General features: G+C 34.9%; 1 protein-coding gene across 3 annotated transcripts in view; it reads right to left on the bottom strand.

The window, feature by feature from the left end:
• The window catches only part of PPP1R12A (protein phosphatase 1 regulatory subunit 12A), a 152,001-nt gene that overhangs the window by 60,441 nt on the left and 69,497 nt on the right, over window positions 1–22,063 (bottom strand). For all 3 annotated transcript variants that reach the window (XM_029953210.1, XM_029953211.1, XM_029953212.1), the window contains exons 4-8: window positions 15,119–15,278; window positions 10,683–10,827; window positions 3,829–3,903; window positions 3,055–3,143; window positions 2,760–2,917 (exon numbers count right to left, since the gene is read on the bottom strand). In XM_029953210.1, coding sequence (XP_029809070.1) covers window positions 2,760–2,917; window positions 3,055–3,143; window positions 3,829–3,903; window positions 10,683–10,827; window positions 15,119–15,278 — 627 coding nt within the window. The remainder of the gene's footprint in view (window positions 1–2,759; window positions 2,918–3,054; window positions 3,144–3,828; window positions 3,904–10,682; window positions 10,828–15,118; window positions 15,279–22,063) is intronic.

The raw sequence follows: 22,063 nt of genomic DNA, 5'->3' as shown, positions 1-22,063 counted from the left end.
AGCATTTCTGTCTCTCTTGGGTAAATCCCTAGCAATGCTATTGCTGGGTCATAAGGGAGCTCTATGGATAGTTTTTTGAGGAACCTCCACACTGTTTTCCAGAGCGGCTGCACCAGTTTACATTGCCACCAACAGTGTAAGAGGGTGCCCAACTGAAATGGTATTTCATATTTGAACTAGTAGAGTTGAATTTTATAAATTATTATGCAAAGTTATTTTGAAGCACTCTTATATGGTATCCATATAAAGCAGGCATTATTATCCTGTTCTTATGGAGAAATCTAAAATTAAATAAATTAACCACAAATACAATTACACTCATGAATCAGCTGTTTTCTGTGCATGCCCATTCTCATATAATTTACTTTTATAATTAGAAACATTTAATTAGCAGGTCATAAAAATGAATTATAATATTCAGTGACTACCTGTTGCTTTAGTTTCTAATTTTACCCAGACTCTCACCAAGTCAAAAGATATTCTGACTCACCTGACCAGCAATATGACAGCAATAAATTAAAAATTATACCCCTGGGGACTAGAATCTAGCTATTTATGTAACTAAAAAACTCTGTGTATTACCACAAAATAATTTACTTGTAGGATTAGTAGGCTTCAAAAAAAACATAAAGGAATTTAAAACACACTACTAGAGCACCTGGGTGGCTCAGCTGGTTAAGTGTCCAACTTCAGCTCAGCTCATGATTTTGCAGCTCATGATTTTGAGCTCTGAATCAGGCTCTGTGCCGATAGCTTGAAGCCTGCTTCAGATTCATTCTCTCTCTCTCTCTCTCTCTCTCCCCCCCATTTGCATTCTCTCTCTCAAAAATAAACAAACATAAAAATAAATAAATAATAAATAATAAATATATATACACACAGAGGTAAAACACACTACCCGGCAACAAAGCTGGCCTTTATCTGTTTAGCAACATTAAAAAAAAATTGTTTTTCTTAATGTTTATGTCTGAGAGAGATTGAGCGAGCGAGCGAGCGAGAGAGAGAGAGAGAGAGAGAGAACAAGCAAATGCAGTGCAGACAGAGATGGAGGCAAATAATTCAAAGCACGCTCCAGGCTCTGAATGGTCAACACAGAACTGGATGCGGGGCTCGAACCCACAGACTGTGAGATCATGACTTGAGCCAAAGTCAGCTGCTTAACCAACAAAGCCAGCCAGACACCCTGCAACATTTTGTTTTTAATGGAAAAAAGGTAATCAGTATCTTCTTTGACATGTGTTTTTTATTTTTATATTTTTAAATTTTTTTAATGTTTTATTTATTTTTGATACAGAGAGAGATAGAGCATGAGAGGGGGAGGGGCAGAGAGAGAAGGAGACACAGAACCGGAAGCAGGCTCCAGGCTCTGAGCTGTCAGCACAGAGCCTGACGCAGGGCTCAAACCCACGAACGTGAGATCTGACCTGAGCCGAAGTCGGAGGCTTAACCAACTGAGCTACCCAGGCGCCCCTGACATGTGTTTATTTAGTAAACTTTAGCTTCCCACATTTTCTTAGAGGAAATATTTTGCTGAGTGAGTAGAAATAAAATGATCTAAAACTGTTGTTGTGTTAAAGGAAATACAGGGAGCCCAAGAAATTTTAGGGCTCCAATTTCTATTTACTCAAGACCACCATTAGGATTAGGTCCTGATAATAATTTTTTCTTTGATCAAAAATCTTAATGGAAATGGACTATTTTGTGTATGATAAATTTACAGGTTAAAATACCAGGTTATACAACTCAAACATGGAAGGCAATACTAGAATTTCATGGTGGTCAGAAGATTTGAGTAATTAGCTGATGCACAATAAGAAAATAAATATTATTTAATAAAAGCACCTGGTAATATTTCTGAATGTAGAAAAATGTAAAAACAGACTGGAAGATAAAAAGAAAATACTCAGTGACCGACTTTAGGAAGAAAGGAAAGGAAGTAGATTAGTGCTCATGGTTAAAAAGACAACTGTAACTTTTTCAATTTTATTAAAAGAAAAATTGAAGCAAATATAGCTAACTGTCAAGAACTATCCATTCTTGCTAGTTGGAATATGAAGGTATACTTTCCTGTATCTTCAAAATTTCTCTAACAAAGCAAATTTCCCCATACCCTACAAGAAACTATCTCAATTCAGCCTCAACTTTCTAAATTTTTTTTTAACATTTATTTATTTTTTGACACAGAGAGACAGACATGAGCAGAGAGAGGGAGACACATAATCAGAAGCAGGCTCCAGGCTCTGAGCTGTCAGCACAGATCCCAACGTAGGGCTCGAACCCACGAACCGTGAGATCATGACCTGAGCTGAAGTCAGACACTCAACCTAGTGAGTCACCCAGGTGACCCCAGCCTCAACTTTCTTAAGCTTTACTGTTGTTTAGGGAATATTTGGGATGATACTAGGACCAGCTTTCTGGAATTTTGGGTCTCAGAAAGTATTAGGAACATAAGTGAATTGCTCAGAATCCATTCATATCCTATCTGCACCATCCTAAGGGAATCTTTAGCTTCTTCAAACCTAAAAATACAGGTCGGCAAAAAAAAAAAAAAATGCAGAAGCGAGTAAGAGCCTGCAGGTCATTAGACAAGAAATTCACAACTATACTCAAGATTCTAATACTCCCTAAAAGGTAATTTACTGGCTTGTCAGATATCTGAACAAGTAGCAAGTCAATCAAAAAAGTTATAAAATTAAAGCTGATCTTACTTTACAGTGCATCAAAATTCACTGAAAACCCAGTTATGCTTCAAATTTTACCTGTTTCAGCTTCTGATTCTGAGTCATCTTCCTCATCTTCTTCACTAGAGCAGCTAGATTCATCTTTCTTTCCTTCTTCTTCTTCATCAACTTTTTCTTGTTCCAAAGATTCAATACGGGATGCATTTTTCTCTGGCTCAATAATCAAGGTCTCTTTGCTGTGAAATGATTATAAAGACAAAAGGCCAAAATACATTAATTTTTCTCAGAGCTACAAAATCTAATAATAATGTCTATGGCTATGATGCCAATTCACTCATGACAGTAACAAAAGTGACTTTAATATTTTACTTACTTTTTAAAGGTCTTCTGTGACTGATTATTGTCCATATTGGCTGTTGATTCAATTAGTGGAGATTTCTTCTCCCGTTTTTCACTATGGAGCTTTATAAAAGTTATGCAAAGGAAAATAAGAATAGTATTAAAATAGTACTAATGAATAAAATACAGAATTTAAAATAATAACCAAGTAGTTTCCCAAACATGAAACAAAGTCAAAACAAAACAAAACAAATAGACTTAAGTTTTAACTGAAAAAAAGGGGCAGGGGGAAGGCAGCTTGGATAAAGAATAAAAAGGACTATATAGTTAAAAAGTTAAGTGAAGGACAAAGTTGGATTTTTTAAATCCCTCCAACTTTTAGATCACTGAAAAAGTCAGGCTCCATTAACTACTTAGGATGTCTCATGAGATTTTACTTAAAAATCTATTTCCTACGCATAATTTCTTCATATCTAAGGCCTGCTATATTAGAAATCTAAGATTTTATAGTCTCCACTTTCTAAGAAAGCTTTATTATGAAATTACAAAAACATGTTATTCTTGAGTAGATACATTACACAAGCATTCATTTTGCAAAAGGGAGGTAAGAGAAATGGGAGTATATAATACAAAAGGTTGAACACTACCACTATTCCTTTACTCTCACTGTCATTTAGTTTCACTGCCAGGAATAGCTTAAACCAAAAAGTATAAAACATCACAAAAATACTTTAACAACTGTCTGAAAGTTAAAGCTATTAGAAGAATTCACTAATACAGATAATTTTTAGACAGTCATGAAACATACCAGATTTTGTTTCTTTTGCAACTCTTCCAAATATCCAAGAATATCTTCATCTGCTACATCAAATGCTGTCTGGCCCTAGGTAGGAAACAAAGGGGGTTGGTAATGGTAAAAAGTCAACAAATTATAAAACACCTCTGGTGATTCCGTACAATTATACAGGAAGAAGTTAGGTAACATTTTGTTATGTCTATAGGTATGTATGTAGTTTGTTACATATGTAGTAACACAACTGTGTATGACTTAACGGGAGATGTAAGAGAAATACACGTGAGACACAAGCAGCAGATATACCTTCCCTTACTTTTGGTATCAGCTTTACTGAGATATGACTCACCATACAAACAGTTATATTTAAAGTGTACAATTCAATCGTTCTTAGTATATTCGCAGAATATTACAACCTTCATCTTCATCAATTTTAGAGTATTTTCATCATCTCAAAAAGAAATGACCTCCTCACTTTTCTCATCTCTCTTCCCAACCCTCCAGCCCAAGTTTCTGTCACCACAGATTTGCCTGTCCCAAACATTTCATATTAATGGAATCATACACAATGTGATCCTTTGAGACTGACTTCTTTTACACTGTATGTTCTCAGGTTTCATCCATGTCGTGCGTGTAGTCCTACTTCAATCCTTCTCATTGCTGAATAATCGTCCATTGCGCGACACACCACATCTACTAATCTATTCATCAGCTGATGGACTTTTGCTTTTCTGTTTTTTTGGCAAATAATACTTCTGTGAAAATTTCTGTACAAATTTTTGAGTGAATATGGGTTTTCATTTTTTGGGAATAGAGCTTTAAGTTAAATTACTGGGTCATGTGGTAACTCCATGTTTAACCCTTTGAGGCTTTTTTTCTTTTTGATACCTCTGTAAAAACTAAAGTCTTGCCAGAGTAACAATATATATATATATTTCTAACTGCTTAGAGTTTAGCCAGCCACAGGTTTGACTTAGTTTCAAAATTAGTTCCGATGAACATCTGTCAATCTATTCACTGTGGAAAAGAAAATTTCAAAAAGCTGCTGACCAAACATAGTAAGGTTTTCTCATCCTAACTGCATCTGTCCTTATAATAACTGAATGGGACAGGTTTTTAGAATGTTAAAAAAAAGTTCATTATTTAGAAATCATTCTACTTTAAATGCTGGCCAGTATATAATTCTTTCTTAGAAGAAAATTCAACTTTTTTTCCAACTAGAAAATATATTATTCTGAAAAGCAATTGAAATTTCTTTCATATCAGGGGTCTCATAGCTACAACAAAGCCAGATTGGTAGATAATAACTTCTAAAATTACATAAACTCTTCTATTAAAAAACAAATGTACAACCTTCAATTCTATACAACATTAGGATGATGCCATCTACTTGGATTGTGATTGCATTTCCTGGCACTATAAAATGAAATATTAAGCTACCCAATATCTGAGCTGGTTTTTCTCTTGTCTGTTTATAAAATAAAAAATATGGTGCATGAAATATATCATAAAATTACATGAAATGTTACTTTATCAAGATAGGGTAATGTAAGTATTTAAAATTTACAGGATTCAAAAACACTTGTTTACCTGCCTTTTCTTGTTAGAAAGTCTTCCTAGCAGGAATTTAAGAGGCAATCTATCCTTTCCCACTCAGTCCAGGATAGTTTTAGCCTTAATAAATCTCCCCCAAACCCTTTCCAGCCTTGAGTATTAAATGCTAAGAATTAAATTCTTGAAGAATTAAGTGGCTCTGGAACAAAATAACTGGCTCAAATTTTGAAGGTGCCCTTTATATATGAAATAGGGACATGTTAATCCATTTTGCTATATCACAGTTTCTTTGTTCTACATAGTACCACAATGTTACAAATGCTATGCTTGTTAAGCAAATTGTTTAAGACCATGTTGGGTGTCTTCTTTTATGTATTATTTTAAGTATTTATCAACCCTTCTCAGGAATGAAATACTGCACCTTAAAATTTTTTTTTAAATACAATTAAATTTTACCAGCTTAAATGTAATGGGGTTATTTTAGTAACCAAGGAATTTTCCTTAGTAAGAATATGAAATTGGATCAGCTTACTAACCTTTCTTTTCACCTTCTACCTTGATAAATGAGTCTACTTTGCAAACAGCAGCTGATAGAGAATAAAAACTGGAGTAAAATGCAGGCTATAAACAGAGAAAAGTTTCTAATTTCAGAAAAGCACACCCCTCAACTTAACCATGTTTATTAAATAATATACAGGATAGTTATGAAGCTAGTCAATTATACAGTTAAAACATAACCTGGTTCCATGCTTCATTAATGGGGTGCTAACAGTAGCACACCTAAACAGAATCATTCAGAGTAACCAAGAAGCAACTGAGGAGAGCACAATGCTGAGGCATGAAAAAGTAAAGACTCAATCTAGACAACTATTTAAAAAAAAATTACTGCTTAATAAATCAAGTTTACAATACATCTGTAAATTACCAGAATCACACTAGAGCCCCTGATTAACGTTATGGACTCTTCATTCTTTCCTCACTTATTCTAACTGAATTGCTTTTGCAGGTGTGATCTCTCTTGATATTCACAACAACCATTGAAGTAGTCAGGACAAGCACTTTGGCTCCCACTGTGCACATGAAGAAACCTAGACTCTTTATACGGGATTTGCTCAGTCATGCAGGTAATGAAGGGAAAGTAGTAATAGAATCTACATGTCTATTGCTTCATTGTCTTTATAGGAAATAAGAATAAGCTCAGATAAACTTGGGGAAAAAAATCCTTGTGCCCATTAACAGCAGAAGCAGGTTTGTTATTCATTTAAATCTGTAGAATGACAGCTATCAAACTAATGTTGTCTACAAATCACTGTAAGATTGCATAGAGAAAATTCCTGTTAGAAAAATATCTTAGTTAATATTTATTTATTTTTATGTTTTTAATTTATTTTTGAGAGACAGAGAGAGACAGGGGCGGGTCAGAAAGAGAGATACAGAATCTGAAGCAGGCTCTGAGTTCGCTGTCAGCACAAAGCCCAACATAGGGCTCGAACCCACGAACTGTGAGTTCATGACCTGAGCACTGAAGCCGGAAGCTTAACTGACTGAGCTATCCAGGTGCCCCATCTTAGTTAATATTTAAAGAGGGGCAATATTTGGGTACACTCTAGTAAAATTATTATTTTAAAAAATTAAGGAAGCAGATGAAAAATATTTGTATTTAAAGTCTATGTCACATAATTTGAGTTAAAATGACAGCAAATGTCTTTAATTAAGTTAAAGAAACCAAACCCTATTTATTTTAAGAACATTTCTCCCACTTCTGTGTAGAAAGGCTTTCAAATTTTCTATAGGATATTTTCCATTTTTAAAAGTGTTTAAAATTTTTATTTTGAGAGAGTCAGACAGACAGACAGACAGACAGACAGACAGAAGTGCATGCAAATGGGAGAAAAACTGAGAAAGAGAGGGAGACACAGAATCTGAAGTGGGTTCCAGGCTCTGTGTTGTCAGCAGAGAGCCCGATGCAGGGCTTGAATTCATGAACTGTGAGATCACAATCTTAGGCAAAGTTGGACGCTTAACCAACTATGATCCAGGCACCCTGATTTGTTGCATTTTCTGTTATGCATTTACCAAAAATTTATTTTCTGTTACTAAAGAATTCATCTAAACTCTGAAGTTTAGTTGTAAAATTTACTTTACATTTCTGTTAAGAAATCTACTAAAAATCTTCAATCTACAAGTACTGACAAAGGTATCAAATGACAAGATAAATTCCTTGAAAGCAGGGTTACACAATAAAGACTAATTTTGACTGAACATGAAATATGACATTTAAAAAAAAATGCAACCAATGATAACAGAGAGCCTCACTTACACAGGCAAAATTATAAAATTAAAATTTTAAAAATTCATCTTGTAAAAATACAAAAATACCTTCCATTACTATAGAATACAATCTCCCTTCCCAACCCACAAAAAGCTAGTATTTGAGTATACTTTAATATCCATTAAAGTCTTTAGATGCTGTATTATATTATGTAGCTCCTCACTACCCTCACTCACCCCCTTTAGGGGTCTTCAAAGAGGGGCTCAGTCAGTTAAGCATCCGACTTTGGCTCAGGTCATGATCTCACAGTTCGTGGGTTTGGGCCCCACATCGGGCTCTGTGCTGACAGCTTGGAGCTTGGAGCCTGATTCAGATTCTCTCCCTCTCTCTCTATTCCTTCCCTGCTCACACTCTGGTCTCTGTCTCTCAAAAATCAACAAACATTAAAAAAAAAACAACCAGTCTTTAAAATCTTGTGTTTTAAAAGAAAAATCCAATTTTGATAATTTTGAAATCATATTTTTACAACTTATGAGTATTTGGAAAAATAAAGCATGAGAAATCAAAACCTAAGAAAAATCTGCAGAGAAACTTAGCAGGTAAATTATTCTTAATTACACTTAATTATTAGAGCTTTAGAAAAATTACTCAACTTCTCTGATTATGGTCTCAAAACTGCATAACTCAGATAACTTTATAGGGTTGTTAAAAGAGAAGCATTAGATAATAATATATGTGAAAACAAGTTTAAAATTATAAGATTCTAAGAAATTATGAGGCAGAATTCTTTTAAGATCATATAAAGATACACTGAAGTGATGAAATGAGGGGATAATATATTAAAATTCAGGATGAACTTGCTATTATATTGGGGCGCCTGGATGGCTCAGTCAGTTAAACGTCTGCCCTTGGCTGAATCATGACCTCATGGTTCGTGAGTTCAAGCCCCATGCTGGGATCTCTGCTGTCTGCATGGAGCCTGCTTCAGATCGTCTGTCCCCTTCTCTCTGTGCCCCTCCCCCACTTGTACTCTTTCGTTCTCTCTCGTAAATAAATTATAAAAAAAACTTAAAGAAAAAAAATTGCTACTACAGTAACATACGAACAAAAAGATAAAGCGAAATGATTTATATGCAGTTTTTCTCCTAGAGCATAATTATGATAAACTGATGGCACAGGAATTAGACACTTATAGAACAGATGCAAGATAAAAATAGTTATTTTCATACATACTATATATTGTCTACATATCACTACCAAAAATAACATATTTAAACTAGAAAATGATATAATCTTGGGAAACTATTTCTATTAGTAAGCTTCTCTCCTCTGGTCCTTATCCGGAGGCCGCTGTCAGTGAAGGAACCAGTTATCAGCACTACCCGTGTCAGTGGACAAGCAGTCTTTCAGAGACACTGTTTGGGAGAGAGACAGGAATGCAGAAAAGACATTAGAAGGTAAGAGGGATTTACTAATTTCTTCAGAAAAATCCCAACTGCTGAGGGAATTCCTACATGGAAGAAGAAGAAATATGAATTGTCAAGCTAAAATTAGCTGGCCTTTTACTTAAATACTATCAAAATTTACTTGTCTTCTAATGCTGATAACAAATAGGGAAAACTGTTATAAATAAAAAAGAAAGCAAATTATCAAAAGTTTAGACTAAAAATTTAGATAGACGACTTTAAAGCAGACCTATACTTATATTCTCAAATACTTTTATCTTGTTTTTCCTGAAGATTTTCACCACTGCCTATGACTTCCTTGTCTTTACATTTCTAACTTAAAATGCATTTACAGGTACATATGTGAAAATACATTTATAAGTACATATAAGTACATATATGAAAAATACATTGTTAAATACATATTTGAAAAGCATATATATAACTACATATACAAAATACATTTATAAGTACATATACATGAAAGGAGTTCAGAGGGCTTCTTTATCGCTGTATGTCAGCAACTAGAACATGAATCTCTCCAAACACTTGGCCACAGGAAAATATTGGGGATATGGTTATCATTTTTGCTCTCTTCCCTTTGCAGATCCCCAATTAGAAACTGCTGTTATCGGAGTGTAATCAGCACCAGCACTTATATTTAGTAGACACAACAGAATTAGATGGCACCATTTGAATAAAGATGAGATCATTTTGGGAACCTCTGCTAAGTAATCTACCACATTATCCTATAAAATGCAATATAAAAGGATATTCTATGGAAGTTAAAGGTAATCAAGCTCACTAGAGGAAATGTGTCTTGAGCTCTGCAACTGTTGGTATATGACAAGAATCATGAATACGAACAGGAGGGAACTAGTAAGAATACTGGTGACACTGGTAACTTGATGGTGCTTGGAAGGAAGCAAAGGAAAAACATCTCTTCTAGTAAGGAATCTGACAACCTGAATCTGTTCATGACTTGGTAAAATGAACTTATGTGATATTCACTTCTTCCTTCTCCCTTACCTTATTAACTGTTTTCTCATCTGCAAAACTAGGAGACTACATGTTGCATCTCAATCATTTTATCTGGAATAAAACTTTATGGTTTTTCTATATTCTCACCTGCTCTAAGACCTCATTATCCAAGTCATTTAAAAAGCTACTATAAGCATGCTGTTAAGACTATCAGCTAAAGAGAAACAGAAATATACTTCTGTATATGTTCTAACCCATAGAGTGATGGGAGAAAACATTCACAGAGAAAAAGCAAAATTTTCTTATTTTATGAATTGTGAAGTACCCAAATCTACTCTATTGCATATGGTAATATGATTACTCAAAGAGTAATAATTTTTCTTCGAGGAACAAGGTCAAAACCACCTTATAGGTAGCTGAGAAATACTTAAAACAATAACAATAAAAATCAGTAAATGATAAAATGTTTTGTACAGTTCATGAAACAATAATTATATAATTTACATTGCAAAATTTTTGAGACTTCTAAAACACTTATTTCTAAAAGTTAAATATTTAAAACACATATTTGATATTTCTAAAATTTTAAATACTTAAAATGTATTTAAAAGGCCTACCACTTTGTTGACCATCTCCATATCACACAGATTGTCCACTAAAATTCGACATGCTTCTTCTTTACCCCAGTGAGCAGCAGCATGAAGAGGTGTCCAGCCATCATAATCTTTAATATTAACATCATAGCCTGCCTGTATTAAAAGCCTAAAAAAATTATAGTGAATTAGATAATCATTAAAAAAATCTAAAAGTGAGCAAACATAATCAATAGCTTTGTACCATGCAAGTTAACAAAAATTTGTGATGTATTTCTTTTCCTAGTTCCCACCTCCTTCCCTTCAATGAATTAACTAGGACAAAAAAAAAAAATAATAATTCTCAGAAAACACTGGTAAAGAACATCTTAAATTACTACCATAATAATGCATTCAGCTTTAATTAAATCCTAATGACTAACAAGTCTTATGGTTTGGTGGGACACTGATTAATTCTTGTTAGTATGAATTATAATTGAATTTTCACAGGAAAGCCAATAATTTTTCAATGTGAGCGCCAAAACTCCTGGATCAGTTTGTATGTTAAGCTGATTTATTGCAGCAAAATGTCTTCAGGTGTCCATATAATGTATCACTTCAGGCTACATGTGTTCTAAAAATACACTGAGATCAAATTTATTTTGTAGTTTTTTTGTTGTCTTGCAGCTGAGGAACTAGTTTGTGAAAGCTTTCACAAACTTAATGACACACCTTGGACAATTTTCATAGGAAAATCACAATCTTCTAGGAACAAAACAAAGTAGGAGCAGCTGGGTAGCTCAGTCAGTTAAGGGTCCAATTCTTGATTTGGGCTTAGGTCATGATCTCATTGTTCAGGACATCTAGCCCCACATCAGGCTCTGCGCTGACAGTGTGGAGCGTTTTTGGGATTCTGCTCTCTTTCTTTCTCTCAAAATAAATAAAGGCACATTAAAAAGAAAAAGGAACAAAACAAAGCAAAACCAATATTCCAAGGGGTTGAGTCTACTTTTCTGCAGCAGTATAAAGCAGATATTCTGTCAACAAGCCAGAAAAGAGGAATACATTTTAATATAATGCAAAGAGCTGTATAAATTGTTAGTATGCCCTCCTAACTGTATATCGACATCAACCTTTATTTTATCTAGAAATTAAGCTCAGAGAACAAAGAACCGGTCTATAAATTGCACACGGCACAGTGTCACACATACAGGCGAACAGTAAATACTTTACAACTCATGAAATCACTTACTTTCCAAGAAGGTGAGCTTGAGAAGGGCTTCTTTTTACCTACAGGAGGTGGTAGTGATAGCTAATACATTACCCTTCATTTATTTATATTTCAAGAATTGATCCTCTAGTTCCTAAGACTATCTAAAGCAGCTATTTCTAATTCTGGATCCCAAGCAAAACCATCTGAAAAGATTGTTAAAAAAAAAAAAAAAAAAAAAAAGATTCTCCAGCTCCACCCAATCCTATGCAATTAAGCAACATATTGGGAGATGGGTCCTGTCAATCTATATTTTTAATACGTCCCCTGTCATCTGTCAGCATACCAACATTTAAGAGCCACCAATCTAAAGAACAAGCTAACAGACATAAGTCTATAGAGATTTAAGTTAAAAAAAAGTCTATTAACATATATATTATTAGAAGCTTTATTAAGAGACAGAATACTGGAAGATAATGAAAATAATCTCCCACTGGAAAATATGAACTATAAAAATGTTAAATATTTAGAGAAACATAAAATTATAAGTATTTGGAAGTTCCTGTGGAGAGGAAGACAGAAAAGTACTTACATTTATTTTTCCATAAACATAAGGTTCTCTGTATATGCCAGGCCACATTAAATTAAAATTAAAAAAATAAGACCATACTTATTACATTCAAGGTGATCCTAAGGAGGGTAAGTGTCAAGTAAAACAATAATCAACCCTCAAAGACAGGTTCTGTGATGGAGATGCAATGGCAGTACAGAGCTGAAAGTAACAAAATCAGTTGAAAGGGGTTATGTATGTTTGTGGGGGAGTAGGACGGGATGGTGGTGGGTAGGGTTACATTTGAAACCAATATCTTCTATTTATTTCTCATGTCATATATATTTTTACTTATTTTTTTAAGTAATATATTTACACAGTTCAAAAATAAAAAAGAATAAATGGCTATATAGGGAAATCACTCCCACTGCTGACTTTTAGCCCACGAGTTCACCAATTTCTCCTCCCTTATATAGTCAAACTACTAATTTTGATTGGATCCTTACAGAGAGATTTTAGGTATATATTATTAGCAAATAACAAAAAAAAATTTTTTTTTTCTTGAAGCTTTTACTTTAAGGGGCACCTGTGTGGCTTAGTCAGTTAAGCATCCAACTCTTGATTTCAGCTCAGATCATGATTCCACTGTTTATGGGCTTGACCCCACACCAGGCTCCATGCTGACAGCATAGAATCTGTTTGGGATTCTCTCTCTCTTTCTCTGACCCTTCCCTGGTCACGTGCTCGCGCACGTGTGCGTGCTCTCTGAAAATAAATATTAAAAAAAAGATTTTATCTTTAAGTAATCTCTACACCCAACATGGGGCCCAAAGCCTCAACTCCGAGACCAGTACTCCCATACTCCACTGACTGAGTCAGCGTTGCCCCTAAAATTTAAAACAATAAACACAAATGATGTGTACTTCTGTCCTTGTTTTTTTTTTTAATAGTTAATGCATCCTAGTATTCTTCCAATATATATATGTAGTATTTTAATTGCTACAAGAGTATTTCAGTCAAGGGATGTATCAAAATTTACTTGACATTCTCCTACTCCTAGTATAAACAATGCTGTTAGCTCATACCTTATTTCCTATGAGAATATCTGTAAAAAAAAAAAAAAATTCTATAGGTAGAACTGTGAAGCCAAAGAGTAACTGCTAGTTTGAGAAATATGTTCAATTGTGATACTTTGACCAATAATATAAGAGAGTGCCTTTTCCCCAACCTTGCAAACAGTGGGCCACATATTTTAATCTTTGCCAGTATGATAGATGAAAAGTGGTAGTAATTCATTGTAGCTTTAACTGCACTTATTAAGAATAAGGTTGAGCATTTTTTTTTTCATAGGCTTAAGGGCCTTGAACTTAAAGGATAGAAAGGAATCTGCCTCCAAGTTGAAGAGACGGTGAATGAAGGTATCTAAACAGAAACAAAGTAGGCATTAAGACATCATGTCAGAACTTCAAGTATTTATATATAATTGGATAATGCATGCCTGAAGAGCAATGGTAGCAGCTCAGCTTACAAAAGGATGATTAATGGTCTTATGTACTAATTTGAGGAGTTTAAAATATATCCCAATCCACATTGAGAATCTTAACAAAGAATTTTAAAAGCCTAGAGATAACCTAATTACAAAGACCCCTTAGAAGCTATCTAGAAAACTATTTTACAGTACAAATCTATGACTTAAAAAAATATGACCTTAACTATTTGCAATATTGTTTAATATTTTCAATTTTTACTTTAAAAAATCCTGTTGTCAAGTCACTAACGTTCATTCATCACCTGCTAATGGGGTCTGAAAGTTTGCTAAGTCTTGGATTAGAGAGAAACACATAGAGGGACAAGAAAAGTAATTAAAAGTTAACTTCACTATTCTAGAAGGTTTCAGTTATTGAAGTAGGGATTAAAAAGAGGAGGAAACTTGGGAATAGGTGACCCACTTAAACTTCATTGTTTTTACTGAGCAGGGGGAATAAGGAGAACATACTGATACTAGAAGCTCTTGTGAAACATAACATAAAGGGTGCAGAAGATTTTGCTGAGGGCTAGTCTTATTTCCTCTCACGCATATATAATAAAAGTTACACACAGTATTATTTTTTTCATTTGGCTGCCAACACCTTTGCATTGCATAAGTAAAACAAGCCAAAAAAAATTATTGTGCTATAAAGGAGTTTTGTTTCAATGAAATCTGCAGATCAATATATAGCCCTGTAAAGCCTCAGTTGCTTATGTCTTGATATTTAATATTATGCTATAAGCACTCTGAGTCCCAGTGTTACGCAGTAAAAAGAAAATTGCATTTTAGAGAAATTACATGTAAATATTCACCAGGAACCAAACATTCTGAATTTGATATGTTTATAACACTGTGCTTAGTCTCAGTAACCAGAGTTAGCTACTCTAGGAACTTCAAAGTGACTCTGTAGTAATTAATCAGCCCAGAGAGTAACACAGAATGGTTGTCTGATACTCTAACTTATTGGGAAATTGCAACCAGAGAAAAGAACAGAATAATCAAAATTCAAGGGAAAAGAAAAGGTTTTAGGAACAAAGCAATAATAGTCAAGGTAGCTTCCTCTTTTTCCTGTAAATAGACATTAAATAACTTTTATAAACTGTTTCAAAATAATGTCAGCAGGTATCTTAAGAAAAGGAACAATGAAACAAAGAAAATAAAGTAGAAACAGGACTGTAAAAAACAATACTTACTTTAAAACTTCTGTATAGCCTTTCGCAGCTGCAACATGAAGTGCTGTACCTCCAGATTTCGCATGCCGGACATCATTTATTTGACCACTATTCAGCCATTGTCTTGCATCTCTAAGCATTATCCGTTCTTCTTCCTTTCGTGCTGCTTCTATATCAACCCCTGATAAAATAATAATTGGCTTTTATTTTTTTCTTTATAGAAAATGTCCTTCCTATGTGGAAAATAAAATTATCCAAACCATTTCAAATTTTAAGGAAAAATTAAAAGTGAAATTATATTTTTCTAAAATAGGCAGCAAATATCAAGCTGGTTAAATAAAGAAACGTGGGAGTGCGGTAGATTTTATTAACCTTCTCTACTGCTTGTATTTACTTTTTGCCCCACACATATTTTGGCTTTCTTTTTACCAATAAATCTTTTTTTTTTAAATTGAGTATTTCCTTAGGTATATCATCTTTTAGTTTTAAAAAATAAATAAAGAAAAAACTCATACATAACTAAGTCTTAAATTTTGATCTATCTGCTTTGATCAGTTCTCTGAACTCTACCCTACTAGGTACAACTGTTCATTGAACAACTTGGCGGGGGCGCCTGGGTGGCTCAGTTGGTTAAGCATCCGATTTCGGCTCAGGTCATGATCCAATGGTTTGTGGGTTCAAGCCCCGCGTCGGGCTCTGTGCTGACAGCTAGCTCAGATCCTGGAGCCTGCTTCAGATTCTGTTATCTCCCTCTCTCTGACCCTCCCCTGCTTGTGCTGTCTCTCTCTCAAAAATAAATAAAAACCATAAAAAAATGAACAACTTGGCGGTCCTGCTTTTATCTAAAATTTAACAAACTTTGGAACAGATTTTCTATCCTTTTCTGGCATAGTACATTTTCACTATTAGTATCAGCATTATAATTCTACTAAGTTATATAGATGTTCATTCATTTAAGAGCATTTATTAAGCATGAAGTAGGTTGAGGTGATAAGAGTGGGAAGAATTCAAAAAGAATAGGACATTCTACTTCTTTCTTAGCTTAAAGAGCTCAAAATCCTGAGAGAAAAATGAAAATAGAAAAGATCATCTTGAACTGCCTAAATGATCTTATGTTGTCTCATGACTTCAACTGTTGGCTATTTAATAAACGGCACACACCACAATGTATTTACAGTATGTTTTGCTCCAGAAGTCTATGAACTTAGTAAAGGTAAAAGTACTAATTTTTTATTTTGTATCCTCACTGCCTAGATAAGTACCTAATAACAAATTAAAAGGGGTCAGTAAATGTATACTAACTAAATGATGAATGAATAAATGAGTAAAACACACAGACACACACACACATATCTCCTTGGCTAAGCTCTCTTGTATAATTCATATCCATGTATCCAACTGTCTAGTCAGGATCTTTTTCTTTCATTCATCCATTTATCCATCCACCCACTCACTCAATATGCACTGATTGCCTACTAGATGTCAGGTGCGTTTATAAGATTCACTGGGGATAGAAGTGAACTCATTAGATTGTATAAGATATACATATGTGAAGAAAAATACAGCAAAAGGGTAATGAGAAAGAGCTGTTATTTTAGAAGGTGTGATTAAAAAAAACAGTGTCTTTGATAAGGTGATATTACAGCAAAAAAATAGAGTGATAGTTATACTGTGTAATCTAGGAGACATTCCAGGCAGAGGGAAGTGCTAGTAAGTTCTGACACAGAAGCCTGCTTGGAATGTTCTCCTCTTTAGAAGGCCAGGATGTCTACAGAATAGTGAGAATAATGAGCAGAGTGATATAATCTGACTTAATTTTAGAGGATTACTTAAGTTAAAAAGTTCAGAGAGGAAACTGAGGTATCAAACTGAAGGATACTGCAATAATTCTGTCAAGAGATTAAGAGTTTTTTTTAATTAAAAATTTTTTTTCAATGTTTATTTTTGAGAAGAAGAGAGAGGCAGAGCACAAGCAAGGGAGGAGCAGAGAGAGGGAGACATAGAATCAGAAACAGGCTCCAGGCTCTGAGCTGTTAGCACAGAGCCTGATGCGGGGCTCAAACCCATGGACTGTGAGATCATGACCCGAACCGAAGTCAGACGGTCAACGGACTGAGCTACCCTGGCGCCCCAAAAGATTGAGAGTTTAAACCAGGGTGGCAGCAGTGAAGGCTAGTAAAGAGGTTAGAGTCTGGATTCTTTAAGGTACACCAATAGAATGTGTTGTAAGTTTCGATGTAGGAGAAAAAGAAAAGTATGAATCAAAGGTTTTCAGCCTGAGCAACTGGAAAAATTAAATTTTCGATATGAAAATTTTTAAATGTGAAGTTTAAGATGCCCTAACAGACATCTAATTGGGGATATCAAGTAGTCAGTTGGATTTGCTGTGCTTCGAGGATGGAAAAGAGTCAGGATGGGTAAATACTATAATAAAATTGTATGCCACAGGTATCTGAAACTTCATACTAAAATCTTAACACAATTCCCCTAGCCAGTCTGCTTGCTACCTGTGTATACTTGTACCTTACTATACTTAGCCAGTACTTGTCTATTTACTATTACTTAGCCAGCACTTTCCCACTTTACCAGTTAGTTCAGAGACTTTGGTTTTTTTTTTTTGTTTTATAAATTTTTTAATGTTTTATTTATTTTTGATAGAGAGAGAGAGAGAGAGAGAGAGAGAGAGAGAGAGCGCGCGCGCGCGCATGAGAGGGGGAGGGGCAGAGAGAGAAGGAGGCACAGAACACGAAGCAGGCTCCAGGCTCTGAGCTAGCTGTCAGCACAGAGTCTGACGCGGGGCTCGAACCCACAAACGTGAGATCTGACCTGAGCCGAAGTCGGAGGCTTAACCGACTGAGCCACCCAGGCGCCCCTAGTTCAGAGACTTTGAGCTGCTATCTCTTAGGGTGTCTTCTTGATGGTATCTTAATTCATCACCATCTTAGTTCATGTCCTATAGCCCACACTTTGACTACTACTATTATTGGCCTGTAACCCATTCAATTTTACTAAGTTCCAATTCATTTCCCACAACACTGTCAGCCCAGTTTTTCCATATCAAAAGACAATTATTTCATTCTTTTACATAAATTTGTCAATGGTTGCTCACTCCCTGTAAGACAAAAATTCAAGTTCTTTAGTGCAGAAGACAAAGCCTTTTATATGATTTGGTCTCAGTGCACTTTTAATCTCTACTCTTTCTCTTCGAAGCATCACCCAGTGTTCTTACCATCTGTTCTCCAGAAAGGTCCCCAAATACATCATGCTTGTGTGCTCTGTGCAAGTTATTATCCTCTACATGGACTGTATCCTTCCCTTGCCTAAGCAAATTACCCTTTAAGGCACATTTAAACCATTCAACTGAAGCTCAAATTTTAAAAAGTAGATCATAATTGATAACATTTTTACAATCCCCAAACTACATAAGTATAGGTAAAGTCCTCTTCAAAGAGAACATTGTATCTCATAGTCACATTTGAAAGAAACTTGCAATAAGACTTCCCAAAGGGGAGCCTGGGCAACTCAGTGGGTTAAACATCCAACTCAGGTCATGATCTTACAGTTTATGAGTTCCAGCCCTGCACTGACAGTGTGAAGCCTGCTTGGGATTCTCTTTCTCTTCTCTCTCTGCCCCTCCTCAACTTGTGCACATGCACACACTTTCTCAAAATAAATAAACTTAAAAAAAGTTCCCAAAAGTTTTAGAAAAACAACCAATTATACATATTATATATGTGTAATGGATAAAACTTATTATAATCTTTATTTTAAAAATATCACCATTTCTAATGAACCAATTTTATATCTCAAAAATTTCCTACCAAAAGATAATCAGCCCATCTTATTTAAGATGCCTTCTAAGGTTATTCCGAAAAGAAATTATAAAGTTGTAATCATAATACATTAAATATAACCTTTTTAAAAGTTTATTTAGGGGTGCCTGGGTGGCTCAGTCGGTTAAGCCTCTGACTTGGGCTCAGGTCAGATCTCACGTTCCTGGGTTCGAGCCCCGCGTCGGGCTCTGTGCTGGCAGCTAGCTCAGAGCCTGGAGCCTGCTTCCGGTTCTGTGTCCTTCTCTCTCTGCCCCTTCCCCTCTCATGCTCTATCTCTCTCTGTATCAAAAATAAATAAAACATTAAAAAAAAATTAAAAAAAAATAAAAGTTTATTTATTTTGAGAGAGAGAGAGAATAAGAATGAATCACAAGCAGGCTCCAAAGTGTCAGTGCAGAGCCCAATATGGGGCTCAAACCCAGGAACTGTGAGATCAGGACCTGAGCTGAAATTAAGAGTCAATGCTCAACCAACTGAGACACCAAGCTACCCATAAATATAACCTTTTCACTAAATGATTTTTCTCAGACTGGTTTTTCTTATGCTTTATTATTTTATTATGTCTTTTAAAACATGAACCTCTTATCTCTATCATTTTTGTCTTTGCCATCTTGAAAATTCTTATTTTTATTGTCTTTTACTATCCTAAGTTTCCTCTTAATCTGAAATTAAGAAAATATTTACTTCTTCTCAATTTATCTAATTTCATGCTATCCTTGGCTAACTGTAAAGCAATTACCTTTTTCTGCTTCCAAATCATGTTCTTATGTGAATTATATGTAAAAACAAAATAACTCAAGTTTAAAATTAAAGTATGTGTGAAGGGAAATTTCTTATGCTTAAGAAAATCTAGTTAGAAAAACTCTGCTGTCATATTAAAATATATTTTTAAAATACTACTGATTATAGACCCTGCTTTAGTTCATTAAAATTTAGAAAGAAGCAGGGGGGTGGGAAGCCCTTATTATAGTACATGTTATTTGTTTTCCAGTTTCACTGTTTCCACTAGCTAGTGACCTTGAGAAAGCCATAACTTCTTTGAATACTGGTAGAATGGGTTAAGAACACTGATATTGAACCTAGACTGCTGGGTTTCAATCCCTTATCTGTGACTTCCTAGCTCTATTATTTGGGGCAAGACACTTAATCTATGGTAATATTCAATTTATTGGCAAAATACTGATTTGTTTAAGAAAAAAAAAGTAATGAAAGCACCTATTCCATAAGGTTGTTGTGAGGATTAAACTAATATATGTGAAATGCTTAGCTCAGAAGTAAGCACCCAAGTGTTAACTATCATTATCAGCTCTAAATGTCTATGATTCTGATTTTCTTTTCTTGGTTTATGGTCTAACAGAAAGAAAATCCTATAATGCATGTACCTGATCCTTAGCCCACCTACAAAAACTGCAGGATTTTTGAACAATGAAAGCAATATATATCGAAACTAAATTGGATATAATAGTGTGTTGAGATTATTTAACATCTGTTACTACTACCGAAAAACAGTAAATATAAGACTGAACCGTAGACAAATCTTTTGGTAAGAAAAAATAAGAATAAACTAGAGTTTGGTCACAGCTAAGAGATACAAATTTTGACTTGTGTCGCAAGCTAAATAAAGACAATCGCATTAAAATATAAACCAGAAATACTTTTAACTACTGTTTAATCTTCGAGATCAGGAATCGCAGGCTCTACAGACTGAGCCAGCTGGGCACCACAAATCATTACTAGTTTCAAAGGCAACTTACTGAAGCATGACTAGTTATTGATCCACTGTATTAAATGAGAACTTAGAGCTGAAAAAATAGAAAATTTAAAATATGAAATAAAAACAGTTGTGTCAGGATAAACAATTTGAGCTATCTTATCACTTCAAGAGGCATATTTAAGGTGCTCTTTTTATAATTACTAAAATCTATTAGCAATATCCCTTCATTTTGTTTCTCTGAAATAAAGTTATGCTATATAAATTCATGTATTCCCATTATATGAATAAAATGAACATCATGAAGTATCTTCTAGGAGACATTCTTAATAAATCCATTATGGTAGTGATGAAAAGTGTGGGCTCAAGATATCTGTCACACTATTTGGGACTAAACTATAGTACTTCCTACTTGCATGATCTTTCACAAATCACTGAGTCTCAATATGTCATCTGTAAAATGGGGGTAATAGTAGTAGTAATCTCTTAGAATTGTGCAGATGAGCTCAGTTCTTGGCATATATAATCAGCATTTAATAAGAGGTGGCTACTATTATTAATGTTAGCTTTTCACTGTTCAGTTCCAGGGTCATCCCATCTATTATTCTCCCAGATTTACATTTTCCATCCTGCCATCTCCTAAGTTGCAGCAATGCACCAAACACTGTCATCTGGATGTCCTTTGGCTGCTACAAACTCAATATATCCCCAAACAAACACACATACTCTCTAAACCTGTTCCTGCTTTATCCCACATTTTCCCATATGAATTTAGCCATCATTAATTTATTTTGTGGGGGGAGTGTTCAAGTTTATTTATTTTGAGAGCAAGCGAGAGAGAGAAGGCAAGTGAGCAGAGGAGAGGCAGAAAGTGAGAAAGAAAGAGGAGCCCAAGCAGCTCTGTGCTGTCAGCACACAACCCTATGTGGGGCTTGAACTCACGAACTGTGAGATCATGACCTGAGCCGTAACCAAGAGTTGAATACTTAACTGACTGAGTCACCCAGGTGCCCCTAACTATCATTAAGTCTTAAACTAAAAACTTCAGGAGGCAAACAGGTGGCCTCAATCCTTCCTTTATCTCCACATTCAATTCTTCATCAGCCATGCTCTTTTCTTTCTTTTTTTAAACTTTTTTTAAATGTTTTTATTTATTTTTGATACAGAGAGAGACAGAGCCTGAGAGGGGGAGGGGCAGAGAGAGAAGGAGACACAGAACTGGAAGCAGGCTCCAGGCTCTGAGCTAGCTGTCAGCACAGAGCCTGACGCGGGGCTCGAACTCACGAACTGTGAGATCATGACCTGAGCCGAAGTCGGAGGCTTAACCAACTGAGCCACCCAGGCGCCCCAGCCATGCTCTTTTCTTTTTTTTCTTTTCCCCCATAATATTTTATTGTCAAATTGTTTTCCATACAACACCCA

Source organism: Suricata suricatta, chromosome 10, assembly GCF_006229205.1.
Source record: "Suricata suricatta isolate VVHF042 chromosome 10, meerkat_22Aug2017_6uvM2_HiC, whole genome shotgun sequence".
Taxonomy (NCBI): Eukaryota; Metazoa; Chordata; class Mammalia; order Carnivora; family Herpestidae; genus Suricata; species Suricata suricatta.
The sequence above is the reverse complement of the archived record's forward strand: the minus strand, read 5'-3'. Positions and strand labels throughout refer to the sequence as shown.